The sequence below is a fragment of the Clytia hemisphaerica genome, unplaced genomic scaffold (assembly GCF_902728285.1).
Source record: "Clytia hemisphaerica strain Z4C2 unplaced genomic scaffold, Clytia hemisphaerica genome assembly, whole genome shotgun sequence".
Classification (NCBI taxonomy): domain Eukaryota; kingdom Metazoa; phylum Cnidaria; class Hydrozoa; order Leptothecata; family Clytiidae; genus Clytia; species Clytia hemisphaerica.
In genome coordinates, this window is record NW_027103598.1 from 1620872 (window position 1) to 1640474 (window position 19603).

Genomic DNA, 19603 nt, shown 5'->3' on the forward strand with positions numbered 1-19603 from the left:
GTTTTTAAGCAACCCCGTATTCTAAATTATTTCAAAAATATGCTATCGAATTGCATCATAACAAATGACTTTCGATCAAATTACAAGTTACAGTACCAAAATTTGTCTCCTGTTTTATAAAACCATTAAAGAAATTTTTTCGTTTTACTGTTTATAAGTACATAACTTTTTCTCGACAATTATTAAATTTATAGCACAATTTTGTTAAAAAAATAAAAAATAAATTAATGATTCTCTGAAACATCTCCGTCAAAATCAAAGTCGTCGGCCGTCGTTGACCAAGATAAGACATGCAATTTTTACTACAGTTTAGTGTAGATTACAAAATTACTTGGATCTTTATTCTAAGGCTAAAAGAAACCTAATACTCTTTAGATAAAAAATCATGAATTTACGTTGATAAATATCTCCAACCAACAATATATAAAAACTTCTAGCAAAAAGAAATAACTTATTAATGAATTAACCCTTGAGTGAAGAGAACTTTAGCTCGTAATTCAAAAAAGTATATGCGTGTGTGTGCTTGCAAAGGATTATTTGGTTTAAATTAGAGAGCCCCCCCCCAGCGGCACCCCTAATCACGCCATGACGCAAAAAAATTTTTTACTTCATCACGCATCCCGAAAATCGCTAAAATTTGTCATCACGCAAAAAATAGCTAAAAATAGCTCAAATTACGCATCACGCCTCAAATTTTTGCCCTATCACGCATCACGCCATAATCTTGACCACGCCAAAAAAAATCTCTAATCACGCCATCACGCAAGCAAAAAGTCCCAATCACGCCATCACGCAAACCGCTGGGGGCCTCATTACAGTAGATGCATGTCACTCCGTATTTTCAAGAAAAAAAAGGAAACAAACATTATCCTAAAAAGTCGGTTTAAGATCCTTTACATTTACTATACAAATTCATAACCCAGTCAAAAATAGTTAAAAAAATAATAACATCAAGCAAAGTATTCTATTCTTGAGCAGGCAAGGGTATTCGTGGAAAGAGTAAAGTAAAGTGTCACAAAATTACAAAGTGCGTATTTTAAAGAAATTCATATATTAACAATTTAGTCTTCAGTATCCACAGCCCATTAGAAGCTTTCCTTTTCATTTGACAGTCAAAAAACTCTTCTTTTACATTCGCTCTCATTCAAGGTCAATCAGGTTGTTACTTCAACCGTTACGAAAATTTGAAAATCTGTAAGATCGCTAAGTGACGTTTTATTCAAAGGTGCACCAGACCGATTAAAAGAATGAAAAATATAACTGCTGATTGAGTGTTTCAAAAATCAGACGTCGTTGGTCCAGAAATGCTGCGACTACTGTTTTATGTCTCCCATTTCACCTCTACATCTTTGCTAAAGATTAGACATGCCCATTCGATACATTTGAACATGTATACCATAGTGTTAGAAATTCACCACGTTCCAATGATATTGCGTCACGTTGGTAAGGGAGGGTTCGTCCTGGCAATTTGTTTGTAATAACTTAGAGTCTGTGTTAACTTTTGTTTAGAGAAGTTGATTTTCTCAATGTATTTGAAAAGTACCTCAGAAGTGATAGTGTTCGATAATTTAGTAAGATATTGTGCCAATCTGAAAAACTCCATTTCTAGTAGGACATCTTCGCTCATGAGTAAAATACCTGAAAAATAAAAGCGATAAAGTTATTTACTTTCAGTTAGTAAAAAAGGAACCCAAGGTCCTTAGTAGTTATAGGCTGCGCACATTCCCTCTGATTGACTGCCTGAAACGACACGAAACTCCGAGTATGGTATAGAGCACTTTGTTGAATCACAAGTCAGATTTGAATCCCCTCAAGGGGATGCGTATCGTGTATACAATTACCGTCCGAAAGTTACCCCGTCTTTATTTTTGAACAGGCTGAGTGAACGTTACGCTTTCTGCGTGTCTTTACTCGAAAATCGGGTCCAGTCTGAAGTAGTTAGAAACTTAGTTACTTTTACAACAATTATTTCAACAAAAAGAAACATCAAAACATTAAGTCAACAAAAAAGGGAAAGGAACATACCAAGAGCGGTTCTGAAGAGAAACTCTTCACCATCTCGACAAAACAAATCCCAAACACGACAAGCTGTGTCCAATGGTAGTGATTTACTGAACAATGTGAAAATCCTACAATAGAAAATAAAAAATAAGAAATTAATTGTGTAGCTGTTAGAACATAATATAGTTGACCAACGCAATCTCCAAAGGAAATCCATGAGAGGTATTTTTCAAATTTTTACTCTCAGCCTTTCAGCTTCTCAAATCAGCTGTTCAGCTTATATTTATTCCCAATAGCATTAACTCAGGCATCAACTTGAATTAGAACACAGTTATTCAATTTGAGAAGTTATTAAGTTAATCTGAGAAGCTGGAAAGATGATTTGAGAAGCAAAATAATCAATTCTTAATTTTTGAAGAAGAAAAACTTTAATAGTAAAAAGATATCATAAAACTGAGAAGTTGAAATTATAATCTGAGAAGCCAAATTCCAAATCTGAGAGGCTGATTTTAGATTTGAGAAGCTAAAATTGTGATTGGCCGTATAGGTACTGCCATGGAAATCACATCGCGTTAACATTGGTTTTGAAAAAACAATTGTCCCAAGAGAACAACCATTGTTTTCCTATTGAAATGAGCCCTCTATTAAAAAGCTCTGTGTGCAGTGCGTGTTATGCTTTTAGCTAGATTTTGACACACTTTTTGACATCCACTGAATTGATAGAAAATTTGAATTGTTATTTACTGCAAATTTTGGATTTTTTTTCAAAAGATAAAGGTACCAATCTTTAGACAAATTGACTACGGATCGGCCTGATACCACTTAATCTTCATCTGGATAAATAAACGCTCATAAAATGCTGTTATCTGAAAAATATATGTGTGATTTGAAGTGCGATATCTCACGAATGAAAAGTGCATGAAGGTTGCCTGATACAAAATAAACAGATGAATGTTTATAGAACAATAATATCTCATTAAAAAATTCCTTCTGTGAGGCTGCCTATAGGAAAATACACTTTTTCTAACCCAAATTTTGGAAAAATATACATCATGTGATCGATTCTGTCCAATACAACGTTGCAAATGAAGCAAGTTTTTAGTTGATTGCACTTTTTACGATGCAAAATGTCATTAATATTTTTACAACCGTAACACGGATGTTTTTTGAGAATCAAGGCAAGTTGGTTATCTATTATTTTTACATCGTTGCTTGAAATTCCTACTTTTGAATCTACATTATTAAAGGAAGAAATTTTGGCGGGAATTTATTTAATTTGGCGGATGGCCGAAAAAGTTTTTTCGGACGGAATTTAATTTGGCGGATGGCCGAAAAGATTAAATTTTGCGGGAATTTAATACGGCGGTTGCTGGATATATAGGGTCAAAAATGATAGCAAAATCGTTGAGAACCCAATTTTGGAGCCTAAAATAGGACGAAATTTGGCAGTACGTCATATAAATAAAATTTGGCGAGAATTTAATTTGGCGGAAGGCGGAAAATAGAAATTTTGGAGGGAACTTCATTTGGCGGATTTTGGCCAAATCCGCCGAATCCGCCAAATTTTCTTTCCGCCAAGATTTCTTCCTTTAATGTACGAGTAAAAAGAAAATTGTTTCATACCAATCGATAAGATAGATGTCATGACTCAGACATTGTTTCTTCATGTGAGTGTACAATTTGGGAATTTGGTCTTCCAACAAGACATCGAACGTTCTGTAGTAAGCATCCATCTATGGGAAGAGCGAAAGAAATGTTCAATAAGACTTACCTTAGGGATTTCACATATCTAAACAGGCAAAAGTATCATAATTTGATTTGATTTTGATTTTCGGTAAAACCATCTTCAGTGCTAGATGTTTAAAAAGTGCGCAATGTACAATACAATGCTCCAGGAGTTGACTAAAATAGTTAAAGTAGGAAACTATTCTTTTACGATCAAATAGAAGACATAAAGAATAACACTTCGTCATACCATTGGTTGATCCACCATAAAGAAAGCCATTTGACACGGTCTGTTCAGCAAATTGGCAAACGCCACGAACGCATCAAACGTGTCAAGGTTCAATAAAAACATAGCAGCAAGAAAAGACATTCCTTGAACCTGAAAAATATAAAATTTAATAATGTCGATAAAGTACATTTTACTCTAGAGAGGTCAGCAAAATATCTAGGTGAAAAACGCCCTCGTATTATCACGGGTGGAAAATTTTAGTATTATAGCTTTGAGCCATGGCAGTTAGAGAGTTAAGTTAAGCAGGCCATTTAATTTAATCAAAAATTTATTCAAATCAGGACAATCTCAACTTGAGAAAGCAGTCTGCGATGAATATTTTTTGTTTTTGGAATTTTTCGTGAATCGAAGGAAACGAAACTAGCTAGAACTTACGTAGCCGACATCGGGACGGAAACATGTGTATGCTGCCAACAAGTTTTTCAACGGCTCGTGATAAGGTCCTCCCTAAAATCAACAAATAATTCATCAAAAGGTAGTCTACACAATAGACCTTATCGGCGTTTTTGATTTTTCTAAAAAAGCGATGCATTGTGAGATTGTTTCGGGAGTATTACAATAGTCGAACGTGCGCACCGCACTGGGCTCAACTTCAGATTTTCCCGTTATTAGAAGGCCCAATTGTAACATTTCAGGCCCCAGGCCCCAAAAATCAAAATTTTCAAAAAATGAAAAAAACACCCCCAGATATTCACCCAAGGAACAAGTGTGCCAAATTTCAGCCAAATCCGACCTTTTTTGAAGTGTCCAGGCTGCCAGCCTCGTTTTGGTGAAAAACTCGTCCCCAGGCCACAAAAATCAAAATTTTCAAAAAATGAAAAAAACACTCCCAGATATTCACCCAAGGAACAAGTGTGCCAAATTTCAGTCAAATCCGACCTTTTTGAAGTGTCCAGGCTGCCCCAAAGTTTTAGCCTCGTTTTGGCGAAAAACTCGTCCCCAGGCCCCAAAAATCAAAATTTTCAAAAAATGAAAAAAACACCCCAGATATTCACCCAAGGAACAAGTGTGCCAAATTTCAGCCAAATCCGACCTTTTTTGAAGTGTCCAGGCTGCCCCAAAGTTTTAGCCTCGTTTTGGCGAAAAACTCGTCCCCAGGCCCCAAAAATCAAAATTTTCAAAAAATGAAAAAAACACCCCCAGATATTCACCCAAGGAACAAGTGTGCCAAATTTCAGCCAAATCCGACCTTTTTTGAAGTGTCCAGGCTGCCCCAAAGTTTTAGCCTCGTTTTGGCGAAAAAACTCGTCCCAGGCCCCAAAAATCAAAATTTTCAAAAAATGAAAAAACACCCCAGATATTCACCCAAGGAACAAGTGTGCCAAATTTCAGCCAAATCCGACCTTTTTTGAAGTGTCCAGCCTGCCCTAAAGTTTTCGGACGGACGGACATACAGACATACATACAGACATTCTCAGATTATAGCTCAACTGAAGTTGAGAATAGAAATCTCTTAGGAATTCCTCGAGGGAATTCTTTTTTAGAAAAATCAAAAACTCCGATAAGATCTACATACAGCTACAGGCTTTTGGGCCTTCGTAGAAGCTTTAACTCAAAACAAAGGAAGACATGACGTGTAGCCTGATAAAAAGATTTTTCGCAATTCTTTATTTCCTCTCGCACCTTTGACAATACAAGAATTACCATATTTTGTCGTTGTCGCGTTTGTCATCAGTTCATTACTTACAAAATAACAAGGCATATCTCCTTTACCTTTTGAAAAATGCACAACGATGGAAAGGTCCTTGAGACATCCAGCGTAATCAAGCCAACAGTGTTTTCTTTGCTGACCACCAGTGAACTTTCAGAGTCGTGCAGATTGGCGACCGGTTCAGGATTCTTTTGGTTACGTATTCGGTCTCTGGCATTGGCCGAAAAGATCTGGAATAGCTCTGATATAAAAAGAGAGAAATTGGTAATAATAATACGACTATCGTTACCTACAACGATAGAATAGATTTTGGGTTTGGAAATTCCTGATACACTAGTTACCGAAACATAAATTCATTCACTAAACTTTTTGAAATTAGATTTAAGATGTTTTACAAGTATAATACGCGGTCCACAAAAGTATACACATTTTTTTGCTGAACAGCCATTACCTTTGGTGATGTTGAGATCATTACCAATAGCCAAACTCCATACTTTACCACGAACACTTGGCGGTACACCGGCCCACCATAAATCACGCACTTTTCGTGTACTTTTGCTAGTAAGAGAAAACAATAAATAAATAAGAAATTGCGATCAACGGGAAGCTGTTTGTTGAAATGCCGATTTTCAGAATCTCTTCCCCTCGTAGAATAAGACTTAGTTAGAAAAATGATCAAAAACCTAGTTCCCTGAGTCTGTTCGATCAAAACCTTTCCGACTCCCCCCCCTCCCACGGCATAGGTTGACCCGGGCGAAGGTTCGTTCACAAGTGAGCCGCTGCAAGTGAGAATCAAACCTCAGTCGCCAGTGTAGCAACCAAGGTTAATGACCACTATACCAAAGCGCCACTTTCCAAACACTTACCAATTATGCCAATTCGGGATAATGTCTTCTTTCCATCGTGTGACAATATTAGAGATTTGATTCTCCAATTTCTGTCTCTCCTTTAATTTTTTCTTCTCGACTTCTTTGTCTTTCAATTCTTTTCTCTTTGCAAACGCAATCATATTCTCATACTGCTCCCTGTGCTTCTGTTCTTCTTTGGCGGACTTGGGCGGTAAATGTAATGGGCGGTTTTCGAAGATAAGGGCGGTGGTTGATGAACCGACTGTTTCTTTCTTTTGCTTCCGCAATAAGTTTGGACTGACGCTGGGCGATGGCTCCTTTTCGACAGGCACTGCCACTTTACCAAATATCTTCCACGACTTTTGATTGGCTCGTTTTAGAAATCTAAAAGAAATATATTTTGAAATAAAAATTCCCGAATTTCAATACTTAACAGTTAACTTTGGGCATCAAACTCCAGGGAAAACTGTAAATCTAAAAAACCGTTTTCACACTTTGGAGTGAGAGAGAACAACCAAAACAAGACACATCTTTAAAATGTTCACAAATGCTAAACTTTCATTTTAAAATAACGCTGACAAATAAAGCCATAATGGTAACACTAGAGGTCTCTCAAAATTATACATACATGAACGAGGCACGAAAAAAAAAGTAAAAAAGTAAAGAAATTTGATACAAAATTTGTATTAAATTCCTGTGATAACACATAAGGATTTATTGCCTGGCAGCCAATTGTAATATTCAAGCGGACCTTTAAATTTAAAACCATCACAATATCATCAAAGTCCACAAGATATCATTTTCAAAACAACCCAAAATTATTTTGTTTGGGATCGAGAATATCAGCGTATGAAAAAGACTAAAGATTTTGAAAACCTTTAGGGTAAGGGTTAGTAATTCTTAGAGCTTAAATTTCGTAGAGATTTTCAGAGAAGTTCCAAATTCAAAAACTTCCCGAAAACCAATCTACCTCCACTCCTTACATCAATAAAAAAATCAAGATCGAATTGCTGAATATGTAGGAAAAGATCACTCAAAAAAACTAATCATTAAAATTACTTGTATGACATTAACGAGGGCTTGAAAAGGGAATAATGTGTTTTCCATTAGAGCGTACTGAGATAAGAACACATTGGAAATTAATGTAATCATGTAAACCTGATTGTAAATGTCAGATTAAACAAGCACTCAGTTCTCATATCACATCGCAGGAGTCTACAGCACGCCGAGCTTTACAAAAAGACTGAAACTATCGTTGTACGTCGTTGTCGTTGTACCTCCCACGAATCTACTGCTTCACAAAATAGTATACAACAGATAACTAGTACATTCTTTATTTCAGAGTCCTCCTTATAAAGTTGAGACTGTTTTTCTAGCAAGAGAAAACTGAATCAAACATCAACTAGAATTATCTAAAAATCATACGCCTATCATTATCCATTTATCAATCTAAAGATAATTCTTCCAAGATTCCATAATAAGCACGTCATAAACTTCAAAATTGCTATCAAATACGTATTAATAAGATTATATTGCTAACAGTTAAAATAGCAGTGCTATCAGTTACTTTCATTTTCAAGGTTTTTTTCCCCATAAACTGAAATTATTTGGGCGTTGAAACGAAAATACCGAGTGGACGAATATTCTTAAATAAATTCAGTCTTTTCTTAATATAGTAAAACATCTGACAGCAAGTTTTAAATCTAAACCTAAAGAAATGTCAGTTCCACATCACTTGGTACAATACCATACCATCGCTTCCCTTCTGTCAAAACAATAAAAAGAATATTACCACACAGCAAACATGATTTACTAAAATTTGTAGGCTTCGATTCATCATTAAAAAAAAACAATGTGTAATTTTAGAAATGCAAGATTCCGTAAAAGAAAACAGCCCACCCTCGCTCGAGTGGTAAGTAAAATAAGTACATAAATACAAAAACTTTCTCGTATCGCTCAAGTAAGGATTACAATGTACAACAATTTTTACATGTACATTATGTTAAACTTTTAGAGATTATGTGAGTTTGTTAAAGCATTAAGCGACATGCAGTAATGATTTGAACGTCACGAAATAACTGCGTGACATGCGTGTGGTTATGAGTGTGACGACAAAACATAGATAATACTGTCTTATGGAGAGTGACTAGTGAAAATGACGTCCTACTTATTAAGACAGCACTCAAAGCTTCAAGAAATTGTAGAATTAAAATTTTCTACCACGTTGGATTGGGAAGATGAAATTATTAATTAACGCTTGTTGGAAAGCCCTGGAAATCAACCTGGTAGCATTATTTTTTGTCGAGTATAAATGGATAATATAGAGTTCATGAAAAAAAAATCGATCAATGAGAAATCATAACAGCAGCCAAAAATCTTAGTGTGCCGGTTTTGCGCACTTGCATTCAACTTTAAATGAAGTAACAATGTTAATGAAGGAATCAGAAGCAAGACACAAGAGCGAAAGATGATTTCATGGAACATAACGTAACTGGAATGGATTGTTATCAGTGGGTGCATCTTGCAATTCCTGCATTAATAACACGCATGCGTAATTTGTCGTTCTTTTAAACCACATGTAGTTATGTCCCGAGATAAACAAAGAGAAATGAATCGCTAGGGGTGCTACAGTCACTTTCGGTCGGGCTTGTGGACGGTAAAATATGAAATTTGTTGTTCTTTTTAGTCGTTTTTATTAACTTTGTCGTCCTTTTTGTTTCTTTTTAGTAATGCAGGAATTGTAAGATAGAGCCTCTCTTATACTTTGACTTTCGTTACAGATTCTATCCATGTAATGCCTCAGCCCGTATTAAACAAACCATCGCATAGTTATGAAGTCAAATAAATGTACAACGACAAAAACAGCAACAACAATTTGTTTCCAAAGAAAACAACACATGACTAGACGAGATAAATCTCTGCTGAATGTTCTGCTCTGACATGAAAGTAACGAAAGTCATAGAAAATGATAGTAGATACACTTAACTTCAAACCTTTTTTTGCTTTCGGTTGAACAATGAGTTGAATAATCAACAAAAAGATATATGCCTCTAGTTCCTTGTTGCTAAAAAACTTCTGTAGTTTTGTTTGATTTTCTAAAATGTTTGCAGCAACAAGTCATAACACAAGCACGTTGAAAGCCAAGTATGTTACCAAGAAAATATCGTTTTTACTTGCCAACACAAACCAGAAATATAATTTTAGAAAAGTGGGAGTTCTGAGAAACATCAATATAAGAATGATACGAGGTATCTAAGATTAGAAAGATCTACAAATTTACGAACGCTGCTAGATAGATTCCATAAAATTGGATAGATCTAAGAGGAACATCGAGGTAAAAATTTACATGTCATTTTTAAAATGAGTTATATAAGAATCTTTAATCTCGAAGCTCATTATTCGTAAAACTTAAATTCTCTCATAGTAGCCTTGTAAAGAACTGAACAGACATACGTACAAACGTTCTTATCAAAAAACATGACTTTTGAAACAATCTGTTTTCGGATTAATTACAAAGTTTAATTGGCAAAGTCATTAAAATAATCATTTCTTCCATTCTCTTCTTGCTAGTTGTGAAAGCTGAAAGTTAAAATAAACCAACGTTGTAAACACAGTTGATACAGAATGACACATTTTTTTATTAGAACCTAGCCTATAAGAACACTTTGGCTGAAATTTGGGGGAAAATAAGAACATCGTAAGAACATCGTGAGAACATGACTAGTCTGAGTATTGAAAGGATCAGCCAAATTAGCTAAAAAAATGAATTCATAAAAAAACTTTCGTAATTGCAGTAATTCTTTAACTTCTCAAATTTAAATTAGAATGGATTCGTTCGACTTGAGTGTCAATTTTCTTAACCCAAGGTAATTCTGTATATTCAAGTGTAATTAATTTCAAAAATCTATAAGAACATTTTAGGCTTAAAATTGTCAAACAAATAGGCACATCCAAACTTTTATGTATTAGGAAGATCACAAATCCAGTTGGGCTTACCTACATCAGCCCAAACTAAGACGTTCTAATAAAAAAAGGTGTGGAAGTGAGGTAATACTTGATTCTCTCTTGACACCTGAACACTACTCTTTTTCTACATAAGAACAATTTTATAAGGCCATTCGGGCTCAAAAATGTCGAAAAAATGAGAACAATTTAAGAACAATACTGGGCCTAGAATCGTTGAATTTTAAGCAAAGTAAGTAAGAGTCAAATTTGTAAAAATAGGGTATTAAACTTAAATTATATCAGTTTTTAGCTCTAGAAGGAAGAACAGGATAAGAACAATTTCAGGCTCGAAGTGCTAAAAATAAGAAGCCAAGCATCATTAAAGATTTGTTGGTTCTTTATAAAAAAGAGTTTATGCAACAGTACCGGTAATGAGATCCAACTGTAAAGTCTAATTGTTTACGGTGAGAAAAATACCTTGCATTTTTTATACATTTTGTAAAAGTTTAAAACTTTCATCATAATTAGGAAAGATATTCAAGCTCCGTCATTTTTATCTTCACAATACTCCTGGGTATTCTCGTTAAAAGCTTGTCCATCAGTTTCCAAAATATTTTTATGCTTCAAAATTAGCTGTATGGTAGAACCCTGCTCAGGATTTTCAGTACACTTTTAGAGTAAGCTAGAAAACGAACATCCCCAGGACTAATCACACTAGCCATTAGCAGCACTACCACACGCAAAGACAAAAGCAATACAATACAGCGTGCTTACATAACAAGAATAGCTACATCATTAAAACTAAATTGAAGAAGAATTGGTATGTTGACATTTATGTGGCTAATAGTTAAACTATCAAAAGATTGACTTTTGTGTACCCGGAAACAGATTATCAAGCATTCTCATTTTAAACAGGGGGGGGTCAAGCAGTTAGTACGTCTTGTCGTCTTATCATGCCGGTTAGTACCGTGGTGGTATACCTACAAAATTTTCAAAAATCAGTTAGTACTTGATGGTACTAAGTGACTGCTAGGGTGGTGTCAAGTGAAAAATCTAGGAAAACAGTTAGTACAAATGAATACTAAGTGCTACTTTTTTACCTTTTCCAGAAAAATATTAAAAATAAATACTAAAAGCAATCAGGGAAACCCCCCTTGATAAGAGAAATCAAAGAACCTAAGACATTTTAAGTCTTCCCCTTTGGAGTTTGTTTGGTATTACCCTTTAGTTAAACACTATATCAGGGGAATTCCCTAACTATAGATTGATAAATAAAAGAAAAAAGTCAGTTGATTTTCCCCTAATGTTCGTAGGGTAATTCCCTGTACTTAAGAAAAGTTTTGTGTTTAAATGATGTCACACTTATATTCTATATATTAATAGCGGTGCTTTGTGTGTCTGTGTGTCACCACTTTCGTTTTGGCTTTGTTTGTGTTTTAAAATTATGACTTTTACTCTCTTGCTCCACAAACTTGTTCTATTGGATTCGCGCCATTTGCAAAAGATCGGATAGAGCTTGGTTTAGACTTTATTCAGCCTTTGTTTTGAAATTTAAGGCCCATCTACATTTAGTAATTTTAATTTTTGCCCAGACTTGCCTTTTTCTCTCTTCTTTTGTTTTAAATGTTTTCGAATGTATTTAACGATCGTATTTATTAATGACATTCGAATTCTTTTCAAAACAAAACAATCAAAAGTAAATCAAAAAAAAATCAAAAAGTTTGTGGACAACAACAGCATTCAAAGGGCGATATAAAGCAAGAGAAGAAATTATTTCACCTCTTCCTTTCTATAAAAATATTCAAGTCGTTGTTACTATTAAAAGTGTGTACGTCATTTTTTATGTTTAAATTCGAAAAGTTATGACAAGGGTTTAAAAAAGCAACTTAATCATAAAAAAAGTTTTTCTCGATCTGATAAAAACAAAGAGTTGCACTATTCTTTGTGACCTTCCCACTTTAATTCCTGAAAAATTGTCATTTAAACTGGACGGCATATTCAACGCAAGCGAAGCGAGAAAAATAACTACCTGCAGAGTAGACTAGAGTCTACTTCTGGCTGAACTTAGCTTTTTGATAATTTTTAATGATGCTGAGTCCAGTGAAGTAGACTAGGAGCATTTGACGAGGTCGCCATTTTGGAAAAAAAATATTTAAAATCCAAATAACAAAAAATTTACTCGAAGCTGAAAAATATAATTAAGAATGAGAAACAAACATCAATAACAGATTTTGACTGTTTTACAGTCCGCCTAGACAAAAACATCCAGTCTATAAAAAAGCTTTAAGTGGACCTCGGGCTACCTGCAGAGTCGTTTCAACGACACTGGTACAGTAAACGATGCTCTTTCTGATAACTTTTGACTTAAACAAAAAATTATGTCACGGGGGGGGGGGAGTACACGATCCAAATATGGTTAAAAGATAAGACACCCGGGGAAGGTTAGAGTTAAACGTTGTAGAGATTTCTTTTTTTTATTTGATCGCTTTTTTAAGCCAGCTTCAACATCTAAAGGACTTTTAGTGCGTTCAGCTACAGCTTAACCGGCGTGCGACGCCGGGTACCGGCTAGTGGTTTGATATTTGTGTTATTAGTAGAATAGACGCGGTGTTGGAATAAAGCTTGATGTTGTAGTGATAATTTTTAATGAAATGATTATTTTGTCTAATATGCATCTTTTTCTTAGAAATGTTCGAATGTTTTGCTTTTGCCAAACCTCTGTGAGAGTCCGATATTAGGAATTTATGATATTTGAAAAAATAAGACAAAGGAAATGGATAAAAATAAAAACGAAAATAAAACCGAAAACAAAAACGAAAACAAAAATGATAATGAAAATGAAAATAATAATGAAAATGTAACTGGTTCTGATTTTGGGAACATGGTTTGACAAAAAGTAAATATCACACTCTCGTTTGATAGGTTTTAAGGGGTGGTCCTTAGTGAATTTCCTTTGAAATCACTTAGTATATTTCATACTAACTGTCAAAGGGTGGTGGTGTGGCCTCTTTCCTCCAAAGAATCACTTAGTAGGCATGATGTCTTGTACTAACTGCTTGACCCCCCCCTGTTTTAAATAATATGAATGAAAGTGCTACAAACTATGTAATGAATAATAGTTCTCGTCAAAATTCAAGATAGAAGAAGACTCGATCCTATGTTTGAACTGACCCCCTGAAAACCATGAAGAGTTTGAGACTTTATAATGGATAATAGATGAATCTATGAAGCTTTGAACTATGTCTTGAATGTTAAACGATGCTTGACGAGTGCTCTACAAGGAGCATGATACAATTTTCAGAAAAAAATATACGAGTTGCTTTACAGTACTTGAAGTTTCGAAATGGAACGTCTTTTACAGTACATAAAAATTTTAGGCACCAAACATAATGGAGTACTTTCAGTGAAAGCCGATCTTTCCTCTGTATAATATGGTGGTCTTACTGACAATTTATTTCTGCAAGAACCTACCGACACCTACAACTAATAATAAAAAACAGTTCCATTTTTCTACTTTCCACATTAATTACAGTGAAATATCACACAATATCCAAAAAATGGGGAAAAGGGCAGGTGATAGGGAGAGAAAAGAGAGAGTGGGAAAGTAGGGAAAATGAAGGAAAAATATATCCAAAATTTCAAATATTCTGATATTCTTGGCTAGAATTTCGAAATTAAGGTCAGTGAACCTTGCTTTATTTGATAAATTGAAGACCTTCAAAAAAATATTGGTTTGGACTCAAAATAAAAAGAACAAAAAACACTAGTCCACCCACATAATGTTTATTTTTGCAATGTATCTTTTAAGAAACAAGCAAAGGATAGAAGTGATGAATTTTATGAACCTACTTGGCTGATCAACTGAAAACATTTAAATTCAAAATAAACAAAACGTCAGAAAAAAACTAATAAATAAGAAGATCCATGACTTTTAAGCAGAATTTAAAACCTAGAATTTAGGCGGCCCCTAATGGAAAAATATTCTAGCTGGGCCCCTAAAAGTTTGAGAAACTATGAAAATTTGAAAAATTAAGATGTATCTCATTGTTAAGCACAATTGAATGCAACATAAGTCTGTTGATAAAAATCCCAAAAGCTATTACCGTCTCACTGAGACAGAACTTATATTAAATGTGAAAAAATGTATATTCGAATCTCTGAATTGGATAAAGCTTTGAACCGTAGGGTAAAACTTTTGCTATTCATTCGCTGCGACCAAATTAACACAATAATCTAGAATTCAATCCCCATTTTAGTTTGAATAATGTAGGTGACCCCTAGCTGAGAAGGTGGCCCCTTACCTAAAACTATTTCTAGGTACCAGTTGTTGTTGAACCTTTCTTATTTTGGGTATACCATTTTGCATCTTTGTGCAAAAAATCTAAAAAATCTCGAAAAATGCTGATCACGAACGAACAAACGAACGCAGGTTAATTTTTAGGACCTCCAGGTGGGTCCATAAAATGTATTGATCATTAACAATATTTCGAAGGAAGACTGTTGATGCACTACTACAAATGAAAGCCAGTGAATCGTGACTGCGTCTCTGAGTAATTATGCATATGAATAATTATGTAGGTATGTGTGTTTAGGCTTGAAAATGTTCTTAATTAGTTTTAGGTCATGCTAACTTTTTATTGCAGAGCATAAAAAAAGGAGTTTTTATATCACCAATTTTTATATATCAAGGTTGACTAGGTTTTAGGCTTCAATTAGAGCTTCATTTCTTGTAAAACTTTTGTTCAAAAACAAAACAAAAAGAAATGAGCAAACACTGAAAGATTTTCCAAACATTGCTATTAAATTCATCTAGAGAACACCACCGCCAAACACATCAAAATTCTACATCTAAAAAGATACCAATCAATTTACCTATCCATTGGGTCGATGTAGCCTCCTGCCTTCTTTTATTCATCTCAAATATTCAAAAGGGATACCCTCTCAATCAAAACTGTACTACCAATTTGGTTACGAAATATCAGTTGAAATGTTTCTTATTCCAATGTTTAAGACAAAAAAAAATCCTGCACACAGCCTTATTGCATGATGCATTTTAGCCTTGACCAATTCCAATAAAAACAATATAAAAATTGTGAAAAAGCAATTCTTGTACATCTCCCGTTTCAAGTAATATGTCAAAACAGACTTGAATGTATTAAAAAGGATTCAAGTTCTTGATTTATTACTCAAATTTCAGCAGTACGAATCCTCATAGAATCTTATATAAGTTTAAGCTAATTTTGAGTATAAAATCTTAAAATCTTTTGAAATAGTAGGTCAAAAATAAGTTCATTTCACAGACAAAATATTAGCATAAATTATATATTAATCAAACTCATATAAATTGCATTATTTTGTCAATCTTGTTATGATACCCTCTTAAATCTTTTTTTTACTCTAATCTAAAGACTGTTTAAAACATAATAAAATGTTGAAAAAAATTTGAAGAAATTATACTATCATACACCGAACAAATTAGTCGAAACAACATCAGTATAATAGATATCATATTGTACAAACAGTTTGAAAAAGTAAACACAAATACAAAACCACGCACCATATTGCAAATTTTTAAAATCAAGATGGAATGTAAAATACATAAAATCAAATATAATCAAATATTTGCTTTCCAATATCATGGAAAGTAAAGGAATACAAACAAATTTCCATCGTGAATCTGTGCAAGAAGAGCAGTCTTGCAAATTCAAGTCCCCCTTTTTCACCCTACTTGAAATTTTAGTACATGTGACTCAAAGTGTCTTGTTACAATAAAAATAACTTACACAATGCAATCAATTCTTATGTAAACTTAAAGTTGCATTTTCAAAACTTTGAAGACGTTTGCCCTAATGTTTCACCTTTTCTCTAAATAGATTTCATCAAAATTTTATTCAGATCAAATTACCAGATACTAACCATCTCATCAACACCAGTAATCACTCAATTCTGCAATACAAGAAAGCCTAACATAATAGCAAAGGAAGTCCTTGAAATTTACAATAAACAATAATAAATTGTCCCATACCCTAATGGGAATTGGCCTAAGAATTGTTAGACATTAAAAAACTAACAAATTTAGGATATTTAGTGCCTTGAAACTAACTACCACCCATAACTACTACTTTGACCAGTGGTATGTACCCACGAAACAGAAAAATGTTTAAATCTACAACATCTAATGAGGAAAACTTTAAAGCAACTTTACCAACGAAATCGGTATACAAGGGTGTTAAAAAATCTGTGTAACTGAATAAGCCTAGTATAAAATTTCATAAAAGATGATAGACATAAGAAAAATCGCAAGGAAATTATTCTTACCCTTGCTTTGGTGGTGTATCCATGACTGAGGGTGGTTTGAGTGGCGTCTGTGAGCTTGGTAAAAGTTGTTGTTCGTTGGATGGTGTATATGTATTGACAGCTTTTGCTGGCGAAGGTGTATTCAAAGGAATGTCTGTAAAATCAATTTCAGAATCCTCATTTGAGAGGTCAACAGTTCTTCTTGAAGTGAAACTTGAATGTCTTCTTTGATGACTTTGAGCAATATTGTTCAACGAAAAATCAGGATCATTCAATACATGATCTAATGCTTCACTATCTTCGATTGAATTACAATCTAAAGTCTCATCAAAACTAATGTCAACTTGGTAAAAGTCATGTGGGTTACTTTTCAAAGATGATGTCTCAACACTTGAGCCTTGACCGCTATCATTTTTTCGGTGCCGGCGTAATTGGAAATCTTCCTCGTCACTGTCAATATCACTGAACTCGTGTGAGCCTTGAACGAGTACTTGTGGATAAAGATGTTTGAATGTTTGTTTATGTTCTTCAGATTCTTCGTCATCTTCTTCGGTTCCGTGAAAATGATCAGAACTTAGAGGTTCAATCCCTCCTTTACAGTCAACGCTCAAGTCAATATTTTTGGTAATACTGCCAATGTCTCCATTTGAATTGGTAACTTGGAAAATGTCTTCACTTTCCAACGACTTTGGTATTGAATCAGAATTAAACTTCTTTAAAGGTGATCTATTTGTTTTCTTTGTTTCTCCATCACTGTTCGATTTAATTAAAGCTAAATTTTCTGCATTAGCACTTTCATCAAAAACATTTGTCCTTGTAAGTAATTTGCTCTCTTCCAAGAGTGTTTGGGTCATCATTTGAGCGAACCCACAGGTCAGCTTTCCACTCTCATCATTGTATTCTCATCAATCTAAAATTAGAAAATATACAGAATAAATATAGTGAGTGATTGTTAAATTCATTCCTTTTGGCATATTAATGACTTTAACTGGAATGTATTTTACACAATTCACACATTAACCAAGGTGGCCTTTCTAACTTTTCACAAGCAAGAGCAAAAGCAATTTTATGAATGAAATATAAGTTTGTGAAAAAGATGGGTTAATAATATTTGGTCTTAATCTGCAGAAAAATAATTCAAAAGAAGAAAAATGTGATTGACTATGATTCATTTCAAGGTTTTCAAGGTTGGGTTTGTCATTTTCACATCCCACCCCAAGTAACCATCACAAATCATATCAAGTGCAAAAAGTCTGATCCCCAACACGCAACAGAGCAATGACATGATGAATTTTGAACTGGCATATTGCAAAAGCAATTATCATCGAACTTCATAGTGAAGTCTGCTACTAGCTGTATTTAAAAAGTTCGATGCTAATTGCTTTTGCAATATGCCAGTTCAAAATTCATCATGTCATTGCTTATGTTTTTCTTTTCCATTTTTTATCATGGGTATTCTTAACTTTTTCTCAACACAAATTGATGCCGTATTAAAAAGCTCTACACTGTTGGAAAGATATTTCCAGGAACAATAATCTAATAGATTAAAGTTTTATGAAAAATTGAAAAATCATGACATCAGAATTATTTAGAATATTTAAACCTTGGCATTATTGTAGCACAAAAAACTTAACCCTTTCACATCTCAGTTTTTTTTGTTCAAATTTTTTTTCTTTTTTCATAACATAATTTACAACAAAACAAGCTAGATGCTGAATGGACCTACCTGATGATGAAAGTTAGATAGCAATGCAAGGAGAAAAATGAAAAAAAAATCAGTCAGAAAGCATAACACAAGAAATTCATCATTGATTGATGGTAGGGGGAGAGGAAAGGGTTGTAGGGAAAAAAATAAATAGAAAGTTCTGGTCGCAAAAATCAGTTTTATTGACAATTGAATCATGCTTGATGGTGAGCATTGTTATCAATAATGTTTTTGTGTGAAAAACATAGAAAATATAAGGAAAGAATCCAATGAAAATCTGCAAAAACGGCGATTTCCGGAATTTTCAACCGGAAAAAAAAATTTTCTCAAAAATCGAACTCGGTCATGTTTTGAGCATTGCGAATACGCATCTTTCTGCAAAAATCCGAAAAAACTAAAAATAAAAATTCGAGAAAAAATGTCAAAAAACCGGTTTTTTTTTTTTCCGGCATATTTTCCGGCATTTTCGGCCGGAAAAAAAAGTTTTTCGAAAATCGGGCTCCGTCACATTTTAGGTATGTCATATTGCGTCAGTGTGCAAAATTTCATAAAAAATAAAAGTACAAGCTCGAGAAATTCAAGAAATACTGTCTTTCCGGCGAAAATGGGTTGTTCCAGCGACTTTTAAAATAGTTCTGGCTTCAAAAATCAATTTTATTGAAAATTGAAACATGCTTGATGGTGGGCATTGCTATTAATAATGTTTTTCAATGAAAAAACAGGATTTGAATGAAAAAACAACCAATTATAAGGAAAAAGTCCAATGAAAATCTAGAAAAACGGCGATTTCCGGCATATTTCAGGCATTTTCGACCATTTTCTCAAAAATTGGTCTCGGCCATGTTTTGGGCATTGTTAATACGCATCTTTGAGCAAAAAATCAGAAAAAACTAATGATAAAATCTCGAGAAAATGCCAAAAAAACAGTTTTTCCGGTATATTTCCGGCATTTTCGGCCGGAAATGAATTTTTTTCGAAAATCGGGCTCCGTCACATTTTGGGCATTACCATTTTGCATCTTTGTGCCAAAAATTAGGAAAAACTAATGAGCCAATCCCGAGAAAAGCTAGTAACGAACGGACGAACGGACGAACGAACGAACGAACAGAGGTTAATTTATAGGACCTCCACCGGGGTAGGTC

The 19603-nt window shown here is 34.1% G+C and overlaps 1 protein-coding gene across 1 annotated transcript; it reads right to left on the bottom strand.

Annotated features, from left to right (window-relative positions):
• Positions 1-933: 933 nt before the first annotated feature.
• Positions 934-17662, bottom strand: LOC136801935 (TBC1 domain family member 14-like). Its single transcript, XM_067058631.1, has 9 exons — positions 16778-17662; positions 6533-6898; positions 6118-6224; positions 5729-5907; positions 4391-4462; positions 3977-4105; positions 3625-3734; positions 2026-2129; positions 934-1638 (listed from the first exon to the last, which is right to left on the bottom strand). Exons 1-9 carry the CDS (start codon positions 17611-17613, stop codon positions 1436-1438), a joined length of 2106 nt encoding a protein of 701 aa, XP_066914732.1. The 5' UTR covers positions 17614-17662; the 3' UTR covers positions 934-1435.
• Positions 17663-19603: the final 1941 nt, after the last annotated feature.